This window comes from Mustela erminea, chromosome 4, assembly GCF_009829155.1.
Source record: "Mustela erminea isolate mMusErm1 chromosome 4, mMusErm1.Pri, whole genome shotgun sequence".
Taxonomy (NCBI): Eukaryota; Metazoa; Chordata; class Mammalia; order Carnivora; family Mustelidae; genus Mustela; species Mustela erminea.
In genome coordinates, this window is record NC_045617.1 from 102,515,674 (window position 1) to 102,533,162 (window position 17,489).

General features: G+C 39.9%; 1 protein-coding gene across 20 annotated transcripts in view; it reads right to left on the bottom strand.

The window, feature by feature from the left end:
* DST (dystonin) overlaps window positions 1-17,489 on the bottom strand; it is a 475,119-nt gene that overhangs the window by 127,279 nt on the left and 330,351 nt on the right. For 14 of the 20 annotated variants that reach the window (XM_032340325.1, XM_032340326.1, XM_032340306.1 and 11 more), the window contains 9 exons: window positions 14,004-14,132; window positions 11,718-11,806; window positions 10,613-10,748; window positions 4,050-9,518; window positions 3,772-3,921; window positions 3,413-3,628; window positions 3,079-3,228; window positions 1,803-2,036; window positions 423-575 (listed from right to left, as the gene is read on the bottom strand). In XM_032340325.1, the coding sequence (XP_032196216.1) occupies window positions 423-575; window positions 1,803-2,036; window positions 3,079-3,228; window positions 3,413-3,628; window positions 3,772-3,921; window positions 4,050-9,518; window positions 10,613-10,748; window positions 11,718-11,806; window positions 14,004-14,132 (6,726 nt within the window). Of the gene's footprint in view, window positions 1-422; window positions 576-1,802; window positions 2,037-3,078; window positions 3,229-3,412; window positions 3,629-3,771; window positions 3,922-4,049; window positions 9,519-10,612; window positions 10,749-11,717; window positions 11,807-14,003; window positions 14,133-14,194; window positions 17,127-17,489 lie in introns of those variants that run through there. The other 6 variants (XM_032340319.1, XM_032340320.1, XM_032340322.1 and 3 more) reach the window with 2 other exon arrangements.

The following is a 17,489-nucleotide window of genomic DNA, read 5'->3' on the forward strand; positions in this document are numbered from 1 at the left end:
CCCACTGAGCCACCCAGGTGCCCTCTTTTTTTTTTTTTTAAAGATTTTATTTATTTATTTGACAGAGAGAGATCACAGGTAGGAAGAGAGGCAGGCAGAGAGAGAGAGGAGGAAGCAGGCTCCCTGCTGAGCAGAGAGCCCGATGCGGGACTCGATCCCAGGACCCTGAGATCATGACCTGAGCCGAAGGCAGAGGCTTAACCCACTGAGCCACCCAGGCGCCCTATTAGCAACCTCCTTTACAGCGCCTTCCCTCAATATCTCACCAACACCAGTCAAGAAAATTATTGGCTTTCTTGAAGCTGGAAATGTAACTCTTAGTATCAAGTTGAAAGCTCACCTTGGCTCAGAATAGCTGACATGACTTGCTAATAATACTATTAGTATCAACAGAAAGCTGCTGATGCAAAACCAAATTTTACCTCCTGCTTGGACTGATACTTCTTTAACTCAGTTGTGCCATCTCCAATCACGAAGGCTTCCTGGTGACCAATGAGGCGGTTTTCAGTCTGGGTGAGGAGATCGCATATTCCTTGGAGTTTCTCTTTGTACTCCTGCTGACGTTCTGCCACCATCTAAACAGGGCAAAACCAAAGCACCTTAGATGTGTGGTCATAAACTCACTATTGTGATTCCTCCTTATGAGAACACATTTTGCAAGTTCTGCACATTGTACGAGTTCTAACTGCAAAATCAGAACATATCTTTCAAGTTTTTCTGTGTATGCTGTAAACATGATAGCAGTGGGGTACATATGGAGCAAGGTGACACAGAAAGTAAGAGCATGTCCCGTATACAAAGAAGGAGCTCATGTTCGGATGAAACTGCTCAGGAGAATACTGGCCATGCATATGGGTAAGAGATGGAGCTTCTGACCCACAGGAAGGAACATTCCATGTTCTTAAGCTCTCGAAACCTGCGACACACACAATTAATTCTGCAAAAGGATATCAAAACAGAAGTTAGTTGTGGTTTGTCTGTTAACGTATCTGCTATGTGTACTTGGGTTATCATGCGGAAGACAACGCCTAGGGGCTTCAAGAAAAACTAAAAGGAGCACTGCATGCAATGTTTTTACTTAATTACTGTGCCTAATTCCACTGCCACCCCTCTGCTCATTACTGGTATTAGATGTAGCACTCTAATATAATTCACTCGATCAAGAGATTAATTTGGTAAATCAGTACTAATACTCGCACCTTTCCTTTTCCTACCATTTATACACTAGTTATGCATCTTATAGCCACTGATCATGTTTCCTAGAAGCCCAACACATGTCAGGCAAGTAAAGTACTATATGTTCTATAGTCATTCTTTTATTAGTGCTCACAGTACTACCAGGTAAGCACGGTTACTATTTCATATTTACCACTGAGAAAACCATGATTGAGTGATGTGCCCTAGGTCACACATGACTGAGGGTAGCTGGGAGGTGAGCTCAGCCACTCTGACTCCAGAGCCCATGCTCCGTGCTGCTGTGCCCTCCTTCCTCCCAGTGCGAAAAGATACCTTACTCTTCTTTGTCCATATGTTCATCAATTTATCAAAATCTGAGCGCATCCATATTTCCCATTCCCCCCCAAAAATCAAGACTCCCACTTGAAAATGGTGGTTTCAGGGAGTCATAAAAATTAAAATAAACTATAGCATTCTTGTGGAAAATAATATTCTTATATATTCCAGCATCTCTCCCTTATACCCTGTCCACTAACTGCCTTTCTGGATCCTGGGGTATCCACATAACAGGTTTCACACAAAAGAACTAAAAACAAAGAATTCCAGCTCCACAAAGAAAGGCAAACCTTCTGATCATCAAGATCTTGCTCTAGCTGTAACTGAGACTTTAGGTGCTCTACCCGGGCAGTTACTGATTCCTGCACATCAAGAAAACACTTCTGAGTGGTATTTAGGAGCCTCAGGAGTTGTTTGCTTTGGCTGGGAGACAGGTCTTGTGCACACTCAGAAATGAAGAACTGCACATCAAGGGCAGTGGCCTCCAGCTGCACTTTGGTGTGTCCAAGGTCTTTTAACACGTTCTGTGAACAAAACAGTGCAAGTTATAAAATGGGAAGTAAGCCATAATATGAAACTTGTATTGATAATATTTAAAAATATCCTTCTTCTATCAGGGACTCAAGGTTTTACTGACATGTTTTCATGATTCGGTTAGTCAAAAATCTATTCAGCACCTGATAGTGGATGGTAATGATGAAATTATTTAAATACTATGGTACTTAGTATTATATGGGAAGATAATTTCTCTGAGAATTTTTTTTTAATTTCTCTAACTTATTGTTTAGAGAGAGTGTGCAGGAGGAGGGACAGACAGAGAAGGAGAGCATCTCAAGCAGACTCCCTGCTGAGTGCAGGGCCCAAAGAGGGGCTCGATCTCACAACCCTGAGATCGTGACCTGAGCCGAAATCAAGAGTCGGATATTTAGCCGACTGAGCCACCCAGGTGTCCCTCCTCTAAGAATATTTTAATCTTTTTATATTTTAATATTTTAATACTTTAATCTTGCCTCCATATCACATTTAAAATGTAACTGTAAGAAAAGATAAAGACCCAAACTTACATAGATTTGGCATGTTAAAGGGGAAAATAAACATTAAAATATTACTTGTTAATATTGACAATATCCATGTAATTGTGGTTTCACATAAATGAGCCAATGGGGAATCTGAAACATAAATTCAATGAACTACAATTTCAGTTTTCTGACTCAGGCCAGGAGCCTAAGATTCATTCATGAGGCATGCTATTCAAGTTAAGAACTATGATGTACTTTTAAGACTAATTTAACAATTATATATTTCTGTGACTAATACATACATGAATATAAATCTTAAGATGTCAGTGGTGGTAAGGCACTGATAAGGCAGTTGGGAAAGCATCAGAATGATAACCGTAAGATGTGATTATTTTATGGTTGTGTTAGTTATGAACAAACATCTCTTAGAGACAAGGAAGGAAATAACCCTTTAAGATTTAGCAGTCATGATTGTTCCTGTAAACAGTTGTTAAATTAAACCTGGAGGTTTTTAAATGTACTTTATCTAATTTGTTTTAATACTTGCCTTGAGAAATTCCAAACTTCTCTTCACATGTTCAGCGTCTTGTACATTCACAATCTCAACATCCTTCACAGACTTGCTCTTCTCGGATATCCAAGATGAGAAAGACTCCAGTTTCTGTAGAAATTCTTCATGGGAAACTGCTAGTTTAGACTAGAAAATAAAATCATGCGTTCATTTCAATTACCAAATTTCAAATTCCTAAAAAACTGGCTCTGTTTCAAGGCCCTAGCAGTATTAAAACAAAAAAGACTTCATCTAATGACTAAATTTTCAAATAATCAAATTTTCTTCAAAACTCAAATTCTGACGTGGCGTGAAATGCTTCGATGCCTACCATTTCGGAGTCAATTGCAAGCATGACGTGTTTCATTCTTTCTGAAGACACACTGCTGAGGGAAGAGAAAGCAGACTGCAAATTTTGGTGGCTAGTCCTCAATTCCTCCAGCTGTCCACTGGGGAAGTCACTGGGAAGAGACTCTAAAAACTCCTCTGCCAACTTCATGTCTTTTCTTAAAAGAACAGCAATTGGAGCCAATCCCAATTCAAATGTCTGTGAAAAACAGATATCCCAGAACCATTCAGTGAAAACACCAATCACAATCCATTCTAAATGTAAGAGTAAAGCCCAATGCTCATTTTTCCAAGTTAACACCAGCTGACAACCATTCGTAACAGGCAGTGGACAGTTCTTACCTCTAACTGTTTAAGTTGGTTCCTCAAAGCTTCCAGATTATTATCCAGAGACTCCTGGCTGTCTAAAGGGGGCTTCATATCTTGAAGTAAAGCCAAATACTCATGCATTTTTGATGTGTGCTGTGAACACTGCTGTAATTCAGTGGAAAACTAAACACAAATTTGGACATTTTAATTCAATAGCCTTTACATTGTTTTTTAAAGCAAATAAAATATATGGGGTTATTCCCAAATGTTTCATGCAGCTACTGCCATATAAAAATGTAAAATCAACTTACTTGTTCCACTGAGCTATCTCCAGACATCATTCCTTTTGACCCTGAAATACTTTCCAAATGGTCTGGGGTATCACTGCATAGGTCCCCCAGCTTCTCATCGCTTGGCAATGCTGATGTACACACAGTAGAACTTTCTAGTCTAATATCTTTTATATTTTTTGAACTAAGGGAACAATGGTTTTCTTCTTTGCTTTTAAGATCATCAAGAATGTGTGACTTTTCATCCACCATCTCAGGAGTAGCGGGTGATTTTTTATTCAAGTCACAGACCTGTTCCACCTTCTCTGAGTACGTGTCAGCCAGCAGCTTGTAGAAAATATTTTCAAGTTGCAATGGAGCTACTTTAGAGGTTATACCTCTTTTCTCTAGCTCATACTCCATCTGGGTTAATTCTTTTATCAATTCAAATGCTCCAGTAATTTTCTGCTTATACTGATTTTGCCCAAGTATATCAAGGAGAAGCTCAGACTTCAGATTTGCAATACAGAAGGGATCATTGCTGCTCTCTGCTTTCAGTTCTGGTGAGTTATTCACAGGGGAAACCCCAGAACAGTCACCAACTTCAAAGTCACTGGGCACACCAGATGCTTCATTTGCCAACTGTGATGTGCTAACTCTTTTAATTAAGTTTTGAAGTAAAGTTTTGGTGTCTGCACAGACTGAAGATTCTTCAACCTCTTGAGGATTCATAGGGCCTTCTTCCAGTATACTTTTTAAGATATCCTTTACATCCTCAACAAATACCTGAGATAACTCAGGAAACTGAACCTCCTTTTCTTGGAGTCCTAGAGACAAGGTGTGTTCCTTTTGCTGCTGTTGCTCAATTATTTCCACCCTACTGTTAATTTCTGATAATGAGCAGGCTGTGCTTAAAGGGCTCCTGGAGTTACCATTTCTTATTCCATTTGTGCAGAATTCTGGTGGCACAAAATTGTTATTTTCCCCCTGGTCTTCCACACTTCTAAGAGGTAAGATTGACAGTGTGCTTTCCTTCCTTTCTGGTGTGAACTGAGCAATTCCTGTTCCCCCTTCTGAGGCACTTTCTTTAGTACAAGGACCACTCTGTTGGGCCATCTCATTTAGAGGTGAGATTTCCTGGGTAAGAGTTGTCTTCTCTTTTACATCATTTACTCCGAACTGTACGTGCCCCTTCACAGCAGGGGAAGCTGTTAGAACACAGCTTGGGATACCTTCACTGGGTTTTGAGACATCCTTTGCTTTTACATCTTTGGTACAATGTTTTAAATAAGTGAACAGGTCAGAGTCTTTCTTAGGCCCATCAGTGAATGAATCTCTCTCAGTACTTGCATCCCCTTTGGACAACAGAATGTCTGAAGTCATGTCAGCACCGATCACTCTGGAAACTGAGGAGTCAAATATTTCTTCAAGATTCTCAAACTGAACAGGACTTTCGCATACCACTGTCTGTGGGTTCTCTGGTTCATCTCTAAGAGTTACACTTACTTTTTTCAGGCCTCCTTTCTGATTATGTTCTTCACTGTCTGTGATTTGTGGAAATGGACACTGGTCATTACCTAAAGCAAGACTCCCCATCGTACTTTCATTAGACAAAAGTCCAAGATACCTATTATCTTCTTGTAGACCTTCTCCTTGCACCTCTCCTTTACCTGAGCACACTTTATGAACTGGCGTTTTGTCTTCTGTCAGTATACTGCTTTGGTCGCCTTCCTTTACAATTACACCTCTTTCATTTCCTTGATGCTCCTTGGCAGTTACAGAGGCTATGGATGACAGACGGCTTTCCTCAGCAGGCTTTCCCATTAAATCGGGCTCAGAACAAATGATAGCATCAAAAGATGAGCAGACTGGAAGGGTCACATTCTTGGAATATGGATCTCCACCTTTCACAGAGTCAGTAGATTCTGGCCCTTCGATCAACTTAATCTTCAGGTTCATTAGATCGTTATCTACTTCAGAAGTTGAACAGGTATCAGTATTGTGTAAAATAGCTCCCGAGCCAAAGATGTCTTCTGATTCAGCGTCTTTAGTGATTGGCAACAATATATCCTTAAGGGCCAGCTCATGATTCAACGGATTTTCTGGGCTTTTTCCAACAACCTCAGTTGTATATTCTTGAAGGTTGCTTCTTTCCATAACCAAGCTCCTTTTACTAGTTGATTCTAGCTGTAAAGCATTTACACCTTGCTGGTTTTCTAAAGAACTGCAGTTGTGCATTCTATCCAGGAGAAGTCTTTCATTAACACTCTGATTGTCCTGAGTGTTTTCCTTTTCACCTACTGCAGTGGCATGCAACTGGCTATCTGTATCTGCAGGCTTATCCTGGCACCAGGGCTCCTCACTGTCACCTTCTACTCCTTCTTCATCATCGCCATCATCATCATCATCATCACTGTCATATACATAATCCCCATAACTTTCTTCACTTTGCATAGAATCTAACTGCTCAGTTTCAGATGTAAAATCTTGTCCAGTTATATGTTCTTCTGTTCTCCCTCTCCAACACCCAGTGTCATCAAATTTTAACGAGGCACTAAAGCTCTCTTTTCTTTCTCCAATTTCATAATCAGTTGATGACTCAGACTCATCACCTTCAAGGCTGTTTGAGCATTCCCTTTCTGATACAGTTTCCAGCAATGATCCGTTGCCCTCGTGTGAGCCAACTGAACCTGAATGGATTCTCTCACCAAGATCGACTCCAGCATTCTCGGTAGCCATGAGAACACCCTGGGGAGACTCTGGGCCTCCCCTCACACTTAGGCTGTCAACCTGTGCCCCCTGGGCTATCACAGAACTTCCATTCTCTCTTGAAATATCATAAAATCCATCCCCAGAGGGAGCAGCCCCATCAGTTTCCTCTCGCAGTGTGGCATAGTCCTCAGGCTGTAAACAATCACGATCGTCCCCTTCCAGAAGCAGAGAATCATGGTCGTCATCTTCAAACATGGGAGTATCATAAAAATCATCTTCACTGTCAGTGTCTGTTTCTGTCACACTTGGCTGATCATCCAGAAGTGATGTTTCATAGTCGCCAGCACCAACAGTTCCTTCAAGCAGCAGTGGGCTGCAGACAGAAGATGAGCCCTGCGGGGTCATGGCACAGGTGTCCTCTTCCATTTTGGACCCAGATGGCTTGTCTTCAGGTTTCTGTGAAGAGGCAGCACCCAATTTTTCCTCTTCGCCATAAGTTTCTGAAATACATTTATCATCGCAAGACTGGACCAGAGGAGGACTGTCTCCTATATTTACAGGTTTCTGTTGAGAGCGTTCTCCCTGTAAACTGATATTGATCGCTGCAATTCCCAGAAACTGCTCTTGAAAAGTCTCTCCCATTCGTTGACCTGACAGCTTGGTTTGGTCACTGAGGGGCGATGTGGAGTCTTCACATTTATTTCCATTGCTCTCTAGGGTAGGTATGTCGTTAAGGCTTTCCTGGTCATTCCTCAATTTATCATGACTTAGCAAGGCACTCAGCCTGGGAGAATAGTCAAAGATTGTCAACTCCCTGCTTATATTACCTTCATTCTCTTTTTCATTCAAGTCACAGATCATACTAGTTTTTGATCTCATAATAGGATTTGTTATCGAATCACTTGCAAAGTTTTGAATATTTTTAGAATGACTACATTCACCGACATGTTCACTTGTTCCAACTTGACCTTGATTTTCACTGTTTTTAAGTATGCCTTCAGAGTCTTGTCTAAGCATGCCAACTGCTACAAGCCCAGGCTGTGCTGAATAGGATGCAGAATTGGAAACACACACACTGGATGAAGTCCTGACTATATGATCAGTTGCTATTCTATTTTCCAGGTTTTCTGACTCACAGAATTCACTACTGGTAATGTTATTTCCCATTTCATTAAACTCTTCATCTATGGCATGCTTTCTGTCTTCAGGGATTTCTTTATGCTTAGGTTCTCTACAATGCCATGTACCAAAACTATTCGGCGAAGCTAACCTGTCATTCTTTTCTTCACTTGGAGCATTATTCAGAAAAACACCAGGGAGTCTTAAGGTATCAAGACATTCTTTGATGGGTGTGCCCTCAAATTCTGCACTACAGCCTTCCAGCAGCATCCCAACAGCCTCATTCAAGTCTCCATCATACAGCAAGAGTCTCTGCCCTGTGTTTGCATCCATATAGCTATTTATCATCAAATAAGACAGAAATAATTTTTTAGTTTGTTCTGAGCTCTGAGTTGCCACCGGCTCTTCTCCATCAAAAACATCCTCTTCCTGCCTGTAATCATGGACTGTGGATGGTTGGAATTTACAGAAAGAGAGCCATCTTCTGGCATTTTTACAAGCTTCTAAACCCCCCAAATCTGGCATTTTATCAGGCAGCATTATATTTTTCAAAATCGATGCTGTGTTATTATCTATAATTCCCAGCTGCTTAGCAACATCCAAACCAATGACTTGAGAAGTTTCTGGAATATAAAGAGCAGCTATTTTCTGCCTGCCATTCAGGATTTTGTATGCCAATTCATTTGTAATCAATTCTTGCTGCAAGGAAGACGATGTAGGAAATATTTCACCAGAGTGAGGCCAAATGAGTCCAACATAGCCTCGCTGAGCCTCTAGGACCAAAAGAGCACTGCTTGAAGTAATTAGATCACACTGGACCGCTTCGTCCACCGTCAAACGTTTAGGAGGGTCTGAGTGGATGATTCCACCTGTTTGAACCTGATATGTGAGAATACTGTTAGCCATGTCTCTGTCAATCACCCCTTCTGCCACAGCTTCTTCAACGGTCATTCTCTGATCAGAGCTGCAACTGATGAGACCCCCGGAAAGAAGCTGTGCACCTAATAACCGAAACATGGTTTCACGGTCTATAAGACCTTCATGAGCTGCCCTTAAAATGCTTATGTTTCTTCCACATTTTAATGTTATTCTGCCTCCTTCTTGCGGTCTCACAGGTAGAAGCCGCAACCCAGTGTTTTCCTGTAAAATACTTCTTTGTATAATATCTGCTAAAGACACCTTCTCAGCAGTGCAGGGGTCAATAAGATCTTTACATGTGTTTTGCCTTTCCAGGACTTTAGAAAATAGTGCTGAGGAAACCAGGTTCTGTTGGAAAGCCTTCTGCAGGGTCAACTGTTCTCCTGTGGCTGGAGTGACTAGAAAGCCTGTGGAGAGCAGTATCTCGAGAACTCTGATGGCCATGGATTCTGATATCATGCCTTGGGCCAAAGCTTCCAGCACTGGAATTGTGGGAGATGATATAGTAGAAATGATCTCCTTTATTTGATTTAGTTCTTTGAGTTGGCACAAAACTTGCTCATCAATAAGGCCATGACTTGCAGCATCTTGGAGGTCAAAACATTTTCTTAATTCTGGTGAAATGAGACCAGAAATCATTAGCTGTGTCTCAAGCAACCTGATTCCTGTGTCATAGTCTAGAAGGCCTCTTAAAACGGCCTGAAAGACGGAAAGTACTTCTCCAGTTGTCTGATCAACGGTGCCACCAATCACTTTATCCAGCTGAAAAGAGAACAGAAAATTCTCAGATCAGTTGGTGACCCAAGGGTGGGCAGAATTTCATGAAACTTAGTTTGCATTTTTTTAAGAAATAAATACACTTCAACATAAAAATCCTCTACTTACCAAGGCGCAGCAATGCTGTGAATGTTAGGCAGCTCAAATGCACAAGTGATCTATGTCAGTGATCTATTCAACAGCACAGGATGTGATAAAAGCTTTGAAAACAACATGCATCTGTGAATTGAAAACTTAATATTGTGTACATTAACAAGGTTAGTGAGGACACAACAGAGTAAATGATGATAGTGAGAAAACAGAACACATACCTAAGAAGGCAAATCATGCTCTCTGCAATTGGGTGAGATTAGTTGACTGACATGAAAGAGAGTACCAAACCCCATGCTATTGATGTTTACAGCATACAGACTTCTTTGCAGACAGTAAAAAACTAATGAACCAGAAAAATTGTTACATACCCCCAAAATGTGACAAATACTGTGTATAGTATTCCAGGGAGTAAGGGAATTGAATACAAAGATAACTTTTTCAACACCGAATATTATGTTGAATATTGTGAATATGTATTGTCGAGTTTCAAAAGTTTAAAGACAGGCCAAATTTTAAGTGATTCCTGTTACATTTTAAGAAGATGCTAGGGCATCATCACTATAACAAATGGCCCAGTATTCCTCCAGTAAATCTCACAATTATCTCTGAAAATGAAACTAGTGCATAACACTCTAGTGTCATCTTTAAAGATGAGTTGAAGCTATTTTATAACATCATATTTATATAGTAAAATACCTAATACAGCAGTAGAAGAATGGCTTTTAAAGAGAAGAGTTAGAAAATGAATGATTCTTTTCTTTTACCATGCAAGGCAGAGATTAAGATGTCACAGAAACTGATGACAGCAAGTGTAAGACTGCATTTAATAAACAACACTGAAATCTCTAAATACTTAGATAAACTCCATCCACATTTTTTCCATGTACACAAATTCAAGGTCATTTATCACTGACATACATTTCTACAACCATGCGATAAAACTAAGACTCTTGAAACAGCTTCATGTTTTAAATAAATTATATTACCTTCTCCTCTACCTTTTTATCTCCTAAGGTTTGTGATTCTTGTAGTTGTTTCAGAGATTCACTAAAGAAAGAATTATAACTTTCTTGAAGAGATTTCACTTGTTTTTCCAATTCATTTCTTTCTTCATCTGTCATTCTAAAGTAACCAGAAAGCATGAAAAGAGATTCGCAAGTCTTCAAGTGATACGGACAACACATTAGGCTCAATGATTTTGTAAAGTAAAATCCCTTTCCAAACAAGCACATGATCGTAAAGTGAAACAAAACTTCATTTACAGATCGCTCAAGTCTCAGAATGTGTATAAAATTTAAGGATGGCCCTTACACATCCAGGAATCCTTCCCTCGCCTGAGAAAGAGACGGAGAGAAGGCTGTAAACTAACACATGAGCACTTCTCTAGCATACACACACATTTCTAAAATAACAACACTGTTATCCAACAGGGGAAAATATTCAAGTGTCAGCTCCAACATGGAAGTGGGACAGAATGATAGCATGACTCAAGAAGAAACTTGTTCAAACTGAAGCATGAATAAAGATGAAATTAACAAGGAAATTAACCTGATTCTCTAAGGTACAATACAAAGTCATTGTGGCATAATCTTGGGGACAGCCCCAAAAAGGATTTTAGAAAAGGATAGTTTTTTTTCCCGCCTGAGGCACTGGCTTAAATACATGAAGTACCTTGTTAGATAAAGTAAGACCACAATATGAGCAACCAGGTTATCACAAGTCTCAGCAAACAAAATGAAGATATTCATATATATTTTCCAAAAAGTAAAGTCATAGAAAGTCATAGAAAGTACTACTTAGAATTAAAACTTGGCTTCGAATCTTTACCACTCACTAGCTATCCACTCTTAACATTTTGGAACCTGTTTTTTTTAATCACTAATATAGCGTATAATAGCTACATTTAGGATTTTGGTAAAGACTGTAAGTGACTAAAAGTAACTATCATATTGCTAAGTTTATAACTGTGTATTAAATAAATTTCTGAGTTTGATTTTTAAAATCTCAATTAAAATTTACCAGCTTTTGCTCTGCTTAACATGAAGACAACTTCTCTACTTTAAATAAAAGAGCTAATGAAAACCAACATACTTGTCTCCATGTTTTGCCAAAAATAGCTGCATGGTTTGAAGTGCTTCAGATAATTGCTCCTTTTTGGTTGATATTTCTTCACTGGAAATCTGCAAGGTTAAGAAAACGTACTCAAACTCTCCCCTCATAAAGACTAGAAAATAGTAATTATTAAAAACTAATCAGGTTTTAATTAAGACCCAAGTGATGGGTCTACTTTCTGGGTGGCCCAAGTTAATAACCAGTCAGTTATTATCAGTGTGCAAGCCTGGATAAGAAGAGTACTTTATCTAGAATAAAGATTAAGAGAAGTCTCTCTCTCTCTCTCTCTCTCTAACCATAATTCCCCCATTTCCATTAGGAAGTGGTAATACAGCAGTACGTGGTTCTTGCATTTGTCACAGCCCAACTGTGAATTAAGGCTGCCCTAATTATCCCGCATGTCCAGAGGTTCTTCACTGGCCCAGTGTCATCCTTGTGTGGTGCAGCACTCAAAAACCCATGAACATGGGCCACTGCTCCATAAGAGTATCTGGCCTCCCCCAAGCTCCTGCATGCCCTGCTCCTTTTGAAAAAGTTATGGTGAAAGCATGAGTCTGTAGATCTGCAGACCAAGGTTAAATCATTTCTAAGATTTGCAAAATTCATTGGTGACATGGGAATGAAACTGATCTGAGGAAAAGCAAGAAGTTGTAACATTTTCTCCTAATGTCTCAACGTATCATTTCTGAATACTCTATTTCAGAAACTGACTGCCACCCTTTTAGAGGAGCAGAAATGAGAGGAAGTGATAGGCAAATGAAAAGGTGTATTTTCCCCCAATGGACTTCATTCAGAACAGAGTCAACTTAAAGTCTATTTTTCACGATTATAGGTAATCATGAGGCCATACTGATTTTTAACACACATTATTCTATCAAAGTACCTTAAATTTCACTTAATAGAAAGACCATCAAACATTTATTAGAGATTTATAATTTAGGTGATGATCTGCATTTTGAAAGTGTCTGCCTACTTTTAGGTCTCCTAGATCTAAAGTGGATTTAGTAAAGTTTTGGGGAATTTATAAAACTGCAGAATAAGAAAATACCAAGCTTTGTAATCTACATCTCTCAAAAGAAACTTGTTCTCCCAAGAAATCCTTCCTAAAGTTTGTATTCCTACTTTAGTTCTTGCCTTATCTGATGGGGTGGGGTAAGATGGATAGGGTATTTTAAACTAAATATTGGCACAAAGTTACTTTGAAGGTTTGGAGTTTAAAACACCAAATGTAATTGCTTTCCAACTTCTGATTTCTTCCACACTAATAGGAAATGCAGTATATAGGACCATGAACTAATATGGCTCTATTTCAAATGAATACTAATTCAAGTATACATTCAGGTCTACAAATTTCTCCAATGGGGAGCCCCGTTCAGTTACATCTGCCTGATATCATAGCCCAAATTAGATAAGACATTGAAGTTTCCCCCTATTTAATTATGTCAACAATGTCTGTTTCAACTGATGACCAGTGAACATTGATGCAGAGCGAGAAAAGGAAGCTAATGATGACCCCATTATTTCCAAAAGTCAGGGCAGAGGCAGAGGGGCAAGTGTAGGAAAAGTATTTGAGGAAAAATATTGCTTAATTTAGTGGAAATTTATTGTTTTTTAGTACAGCCTCAATTCCAGTGTTGTTACTGATGAGCATCAACACTGGACCTTAGCTCAACAACACCCAAAGAGCTTCTCACGGTACTGTCCAACAGACATCACGGGGCACTAACACCTCATGAGCTGGCTATTCAACGGCAGCCAGGCAGCTGGGGAACAGAAGAGAGCCCACAGCGTGAAAGAATTCACTTAGGTAAGGGAAAGAATCTAGAATTTCCAGTGATTGACTTTTTGTAAAAGACAAAGACCCAGGAAAGTACATGAAATCCTCAAAAATGTTAATACCCCCTTTTGTATTTCTTTTGTTCTTGAACATTTTCGTTTACCTTTTTAAGAATGAGACCACATAGTTTTACTATAAAGAGTGCGTGGGTTTACTCTGGGCACAAAACAGAATGACTCAGCGCCTTAGCAACTCTCTTCATGATAATCAAGAAGCAGATCTAACCACTAGGAGCAGCAACAGTAAGACTAATAGAGTTCAGGCTCTGTAAGCAGAGATACTTCCTTCTGCTACAAACTGTGATTCCTTGGACAGGTTACTTAACCTCTCTGACCCTCATTATAACTGCCTACAATTTTTTTAGGTTCTGTCAATTCAGTAAATTCTACCCACTATTATTATTATTTAACCAGAACCTCAGCGAATACCTTTTGTTTAGAGAAGGTAGATTTTCCACCCTTCTCACCATCTTTCAATGTCTTGCTGATATTTGATACCCATTTCTGTAATTCTTTGGCTTTTTCAACATGTTCTTTCTTTTCTTCTTCCAGTGACCTCTGACAAGTGTGAGTGGTTTTAAAAAAAAAAAAAAAGAAAGAAAGAAAGATATATTCCAGTAAATGTTTGAGCTGTTAAATGGACCTTTCCAGAGAAAATAAGAATGTAAAAATATGTTTTAATCACACACAGTATACTGAGCATTTTATTCATTCACTGAACCATGTTTATCACATCACATGGCAGATGTACTTCACAATGTTTATGGTAGCAAAGAAAGCTGTGACACTCTAGAATGATCAGTCTAACCTCCCAGCTGGTCTATCAATATAGACAAATTAAAAAAACTCAATTTTATTCATGAAGCACTAGAAGATCTTTGAATTCTGCCTTTGCATTAGCATTACAATCACAGTGGTCTAGACAGAAAAGTATCAAAATGGAAATCGGAATGAACCATGAATGTGTACACACATATGAAAAATATACAGAATGAAGAAATATCTCTCCCCTTCTTCTAACACAATAATGCTACTTTTAATTATAGACTCTATGTGGAAATGGAAGACTGTGGTAAACATTTATTATGTAAAGGTTATAATGCAAGAAAAACTGGAAACCTCTTCCCTTTCCAAGGAGAAAAACACTGTAGCTTCATAGATGAGGTGGGCGAAGGGGAAAAATTTACATCCTTCTCTTTGATTCCGTGGTGCCCTCTGAAGTACTCTTTCAGCAAATGTAACGGATCATTTTAAAAATGTGAGCCCTAACGTCTGGCTGGATCTATCCCGCAATGAAGAATTCTGAAGAAAAGATGCTATAAACTTGCTGGCGTTCATCAAGCTTACTCCATATTCTAGGTAAAATACCTTTATTTTAGTGTCGGCAAGATCAAGACAAAACCAAAACAAAACCACTAACCTAAAAGCTAAAGGAAACCATTCTGAAGAACAGTGAATAATCTGTTACTTTCAATTTAAAAATTATTCTCTCTCCTAAGCAGTCACCTATTTCCAGGCCTCAAGAGATTAACAGTCCTCTGAGTAGATGACATAATCGCTAGGCTGTGTATTTAACTGATCCGGTCATGCTCTGGACAGACCACATGAAGGGGAGAGCATCAGCCCTGTGCAAAGTTATTTAAACACGTCCTTTTATGAAGAATAGTAGAGGCTAGAAATCCCAGTCATCAAAGGTTCGGACACCTCTAAGAGTTTAAGACCTGTGTGGAAATCAAAATCAGCTTTCTCTAAAGCTTCTTTGTATGTCAACTTTCTTTTCGTTTGAGGGCATATTATATTTCTGACATAGGACTTCTGATCTTTGAGTTTCGTAGCAATGAAAACATCTATGATGCCCACTTGGAGAGCCTCTTCAATTGACAACCGGGAATGAACCTGTGGCTCCATCAACCCCCCTGTCAAGTACTGAAATTCCAAACATCTGATTCCCATTTCCTTACTTATGATATTTGCATTGACAGCCTCCACCACTGACATCACTTTGTTAGTGACAGGATGGCCAATCCCTGTGATTACTACCTCACACTGTCGCAGCTGCTGGGCAAACCCCTCGTCCACGAGGCCTCTATGCAAAGCTTCTGCCACCCGGTATTTTTTGCCAGTGAGAGGATCAATTATCCCCCCCGTGCTGACTTGGGCTTCAAGGCATCTGAGGGCAGTAATCCGGTCAACCAAATTCCTGCGGGAGGCCTTTAGGACAGAGATCCTTTCCCCACTGGTGGTCAGCCAGTAGCCGGCAATAGGACTGTGCAGATCCTTCTTGGGAACCAGCCGGCTCAGCAAGGAATCAGCGAGTTCTGTCAGTGTGATGAGCCCTTCCTGATACTTTCTGACCCAGGCTTTGTCCACAGTTCCCTGCTCTACAGCTTCATTAATATTGAACTGTAACCCCGTTTTAGTATCAGTCAGCATATGAGAAGGATGCCCGTAGGATTCAAAAAACGTGGCTTCCTTCCACTGATACTGTTGCCCTGAAAGCTCTAGGTAGGTACTTTTTTCAATTAGGTTTCTCTGGAAAGCCTCATATGCAGTCAGCTCTGCTCCCGTTTTAGTATCTACTACAGAAATCCTATGGGTTTTGCCTACATTGAGATTGGAAATGTTCCTCTCCCCAAAGGGAAACAGAAAGCACTGGCAATCTACATCAAATACACACATTCGCAGTAATTCGGAGTAATAGAGAGCTTGCTTGTTGTTGGGATTAGGAAAGACTCTTGAGTTGCTGGATGGCTCGTGTAAAAATTGTAGGATGGCATTATTTAACAAGCCTTGCTGCACAGCAACTTCTGGAGGAATGCGGATGCCCCTCACAGGGTCAATGACTCCCCCACTGGCAATCTGAGCCTCCAACATGTGTTTACCTCTTTGCCTGTCAAGCATTCTATTTTCCATAGCTTGGAACACTGACAACGTCTTAGAAGAATATGAATATCCCAGGGCTGCCTTCTCTGCCTCAAGGAGCCTAATTTTGAATTCGGGGTCAATAACTCCATTCAGGATTGCATCTTCAACAGAGTATGTCTGACCTGAATTGGGGTCAATTATAAAACCTGTTGCAGCCTGAGCTTCTAAAAAAGCTAAAGCCATCATTTTATCTATTATGATTTTCTTGGCTGCTGAGGCAAAGGAAATCTTTTCTTTTGTGGATTCTAGGTAAAGCCCCGCGATGGAGGTGGCTTTTGTCAAAAACTTGCTAAGTGTTTTCTGAACTTCGTCAACAGTCTTGAGACCAAGTCGCAGCTGCTCAACTGTTTTTGCATCCAGAAGCTTGGCTTCAACCAACTGCCTACCAGTCACAGTGCGCCGGAGCCCCTGGAATTTAAATTCATCATCCCTAACTGAACACGTGTAATCGCCATCCACATTCTGGAAGGTCTCTGGTTCTGAGCCTTTCTTAAGCAAATCTCTCTGGAGTCCACCAGGTGCTCTGCACCCTCCAAGCATCCATTCCTCGGCACTGGGGCCTGGGCTCTTCTCTTGTTTTAATGTGGTGACTTCTGTGTGCATATCATACTGCTTGTTCTGAGCTATCTGTAACAGGAATTTATGAGACATTAAAATCATCTAAAGGACATTACGTCACTTTACCCATCCTTAATCCAAACGTAATTCCTACGATAATGAAAGTTAAGTAGAGAGAGGAAAATTTTCAAACCAAAGAGGGGTCAGGGACAAGTAATGGTATTTTGAGAGTCTGAAGTCTACTTTAGATGACAATCAAGGTACTAAAATGGTACGTTTAGGGGAGCTTGGGTGGCTCAGTGGGTAGGACATGGGTAAATTAATCTCAGGGTTGTAAGTTCAAGCCCCACATTGGGTACAGGGATTACTTAAAAATAATTTTTTTTTAAAAAGGTACATTTTAAAAGACTTGAGATGAAGTTTGTCCAAAGA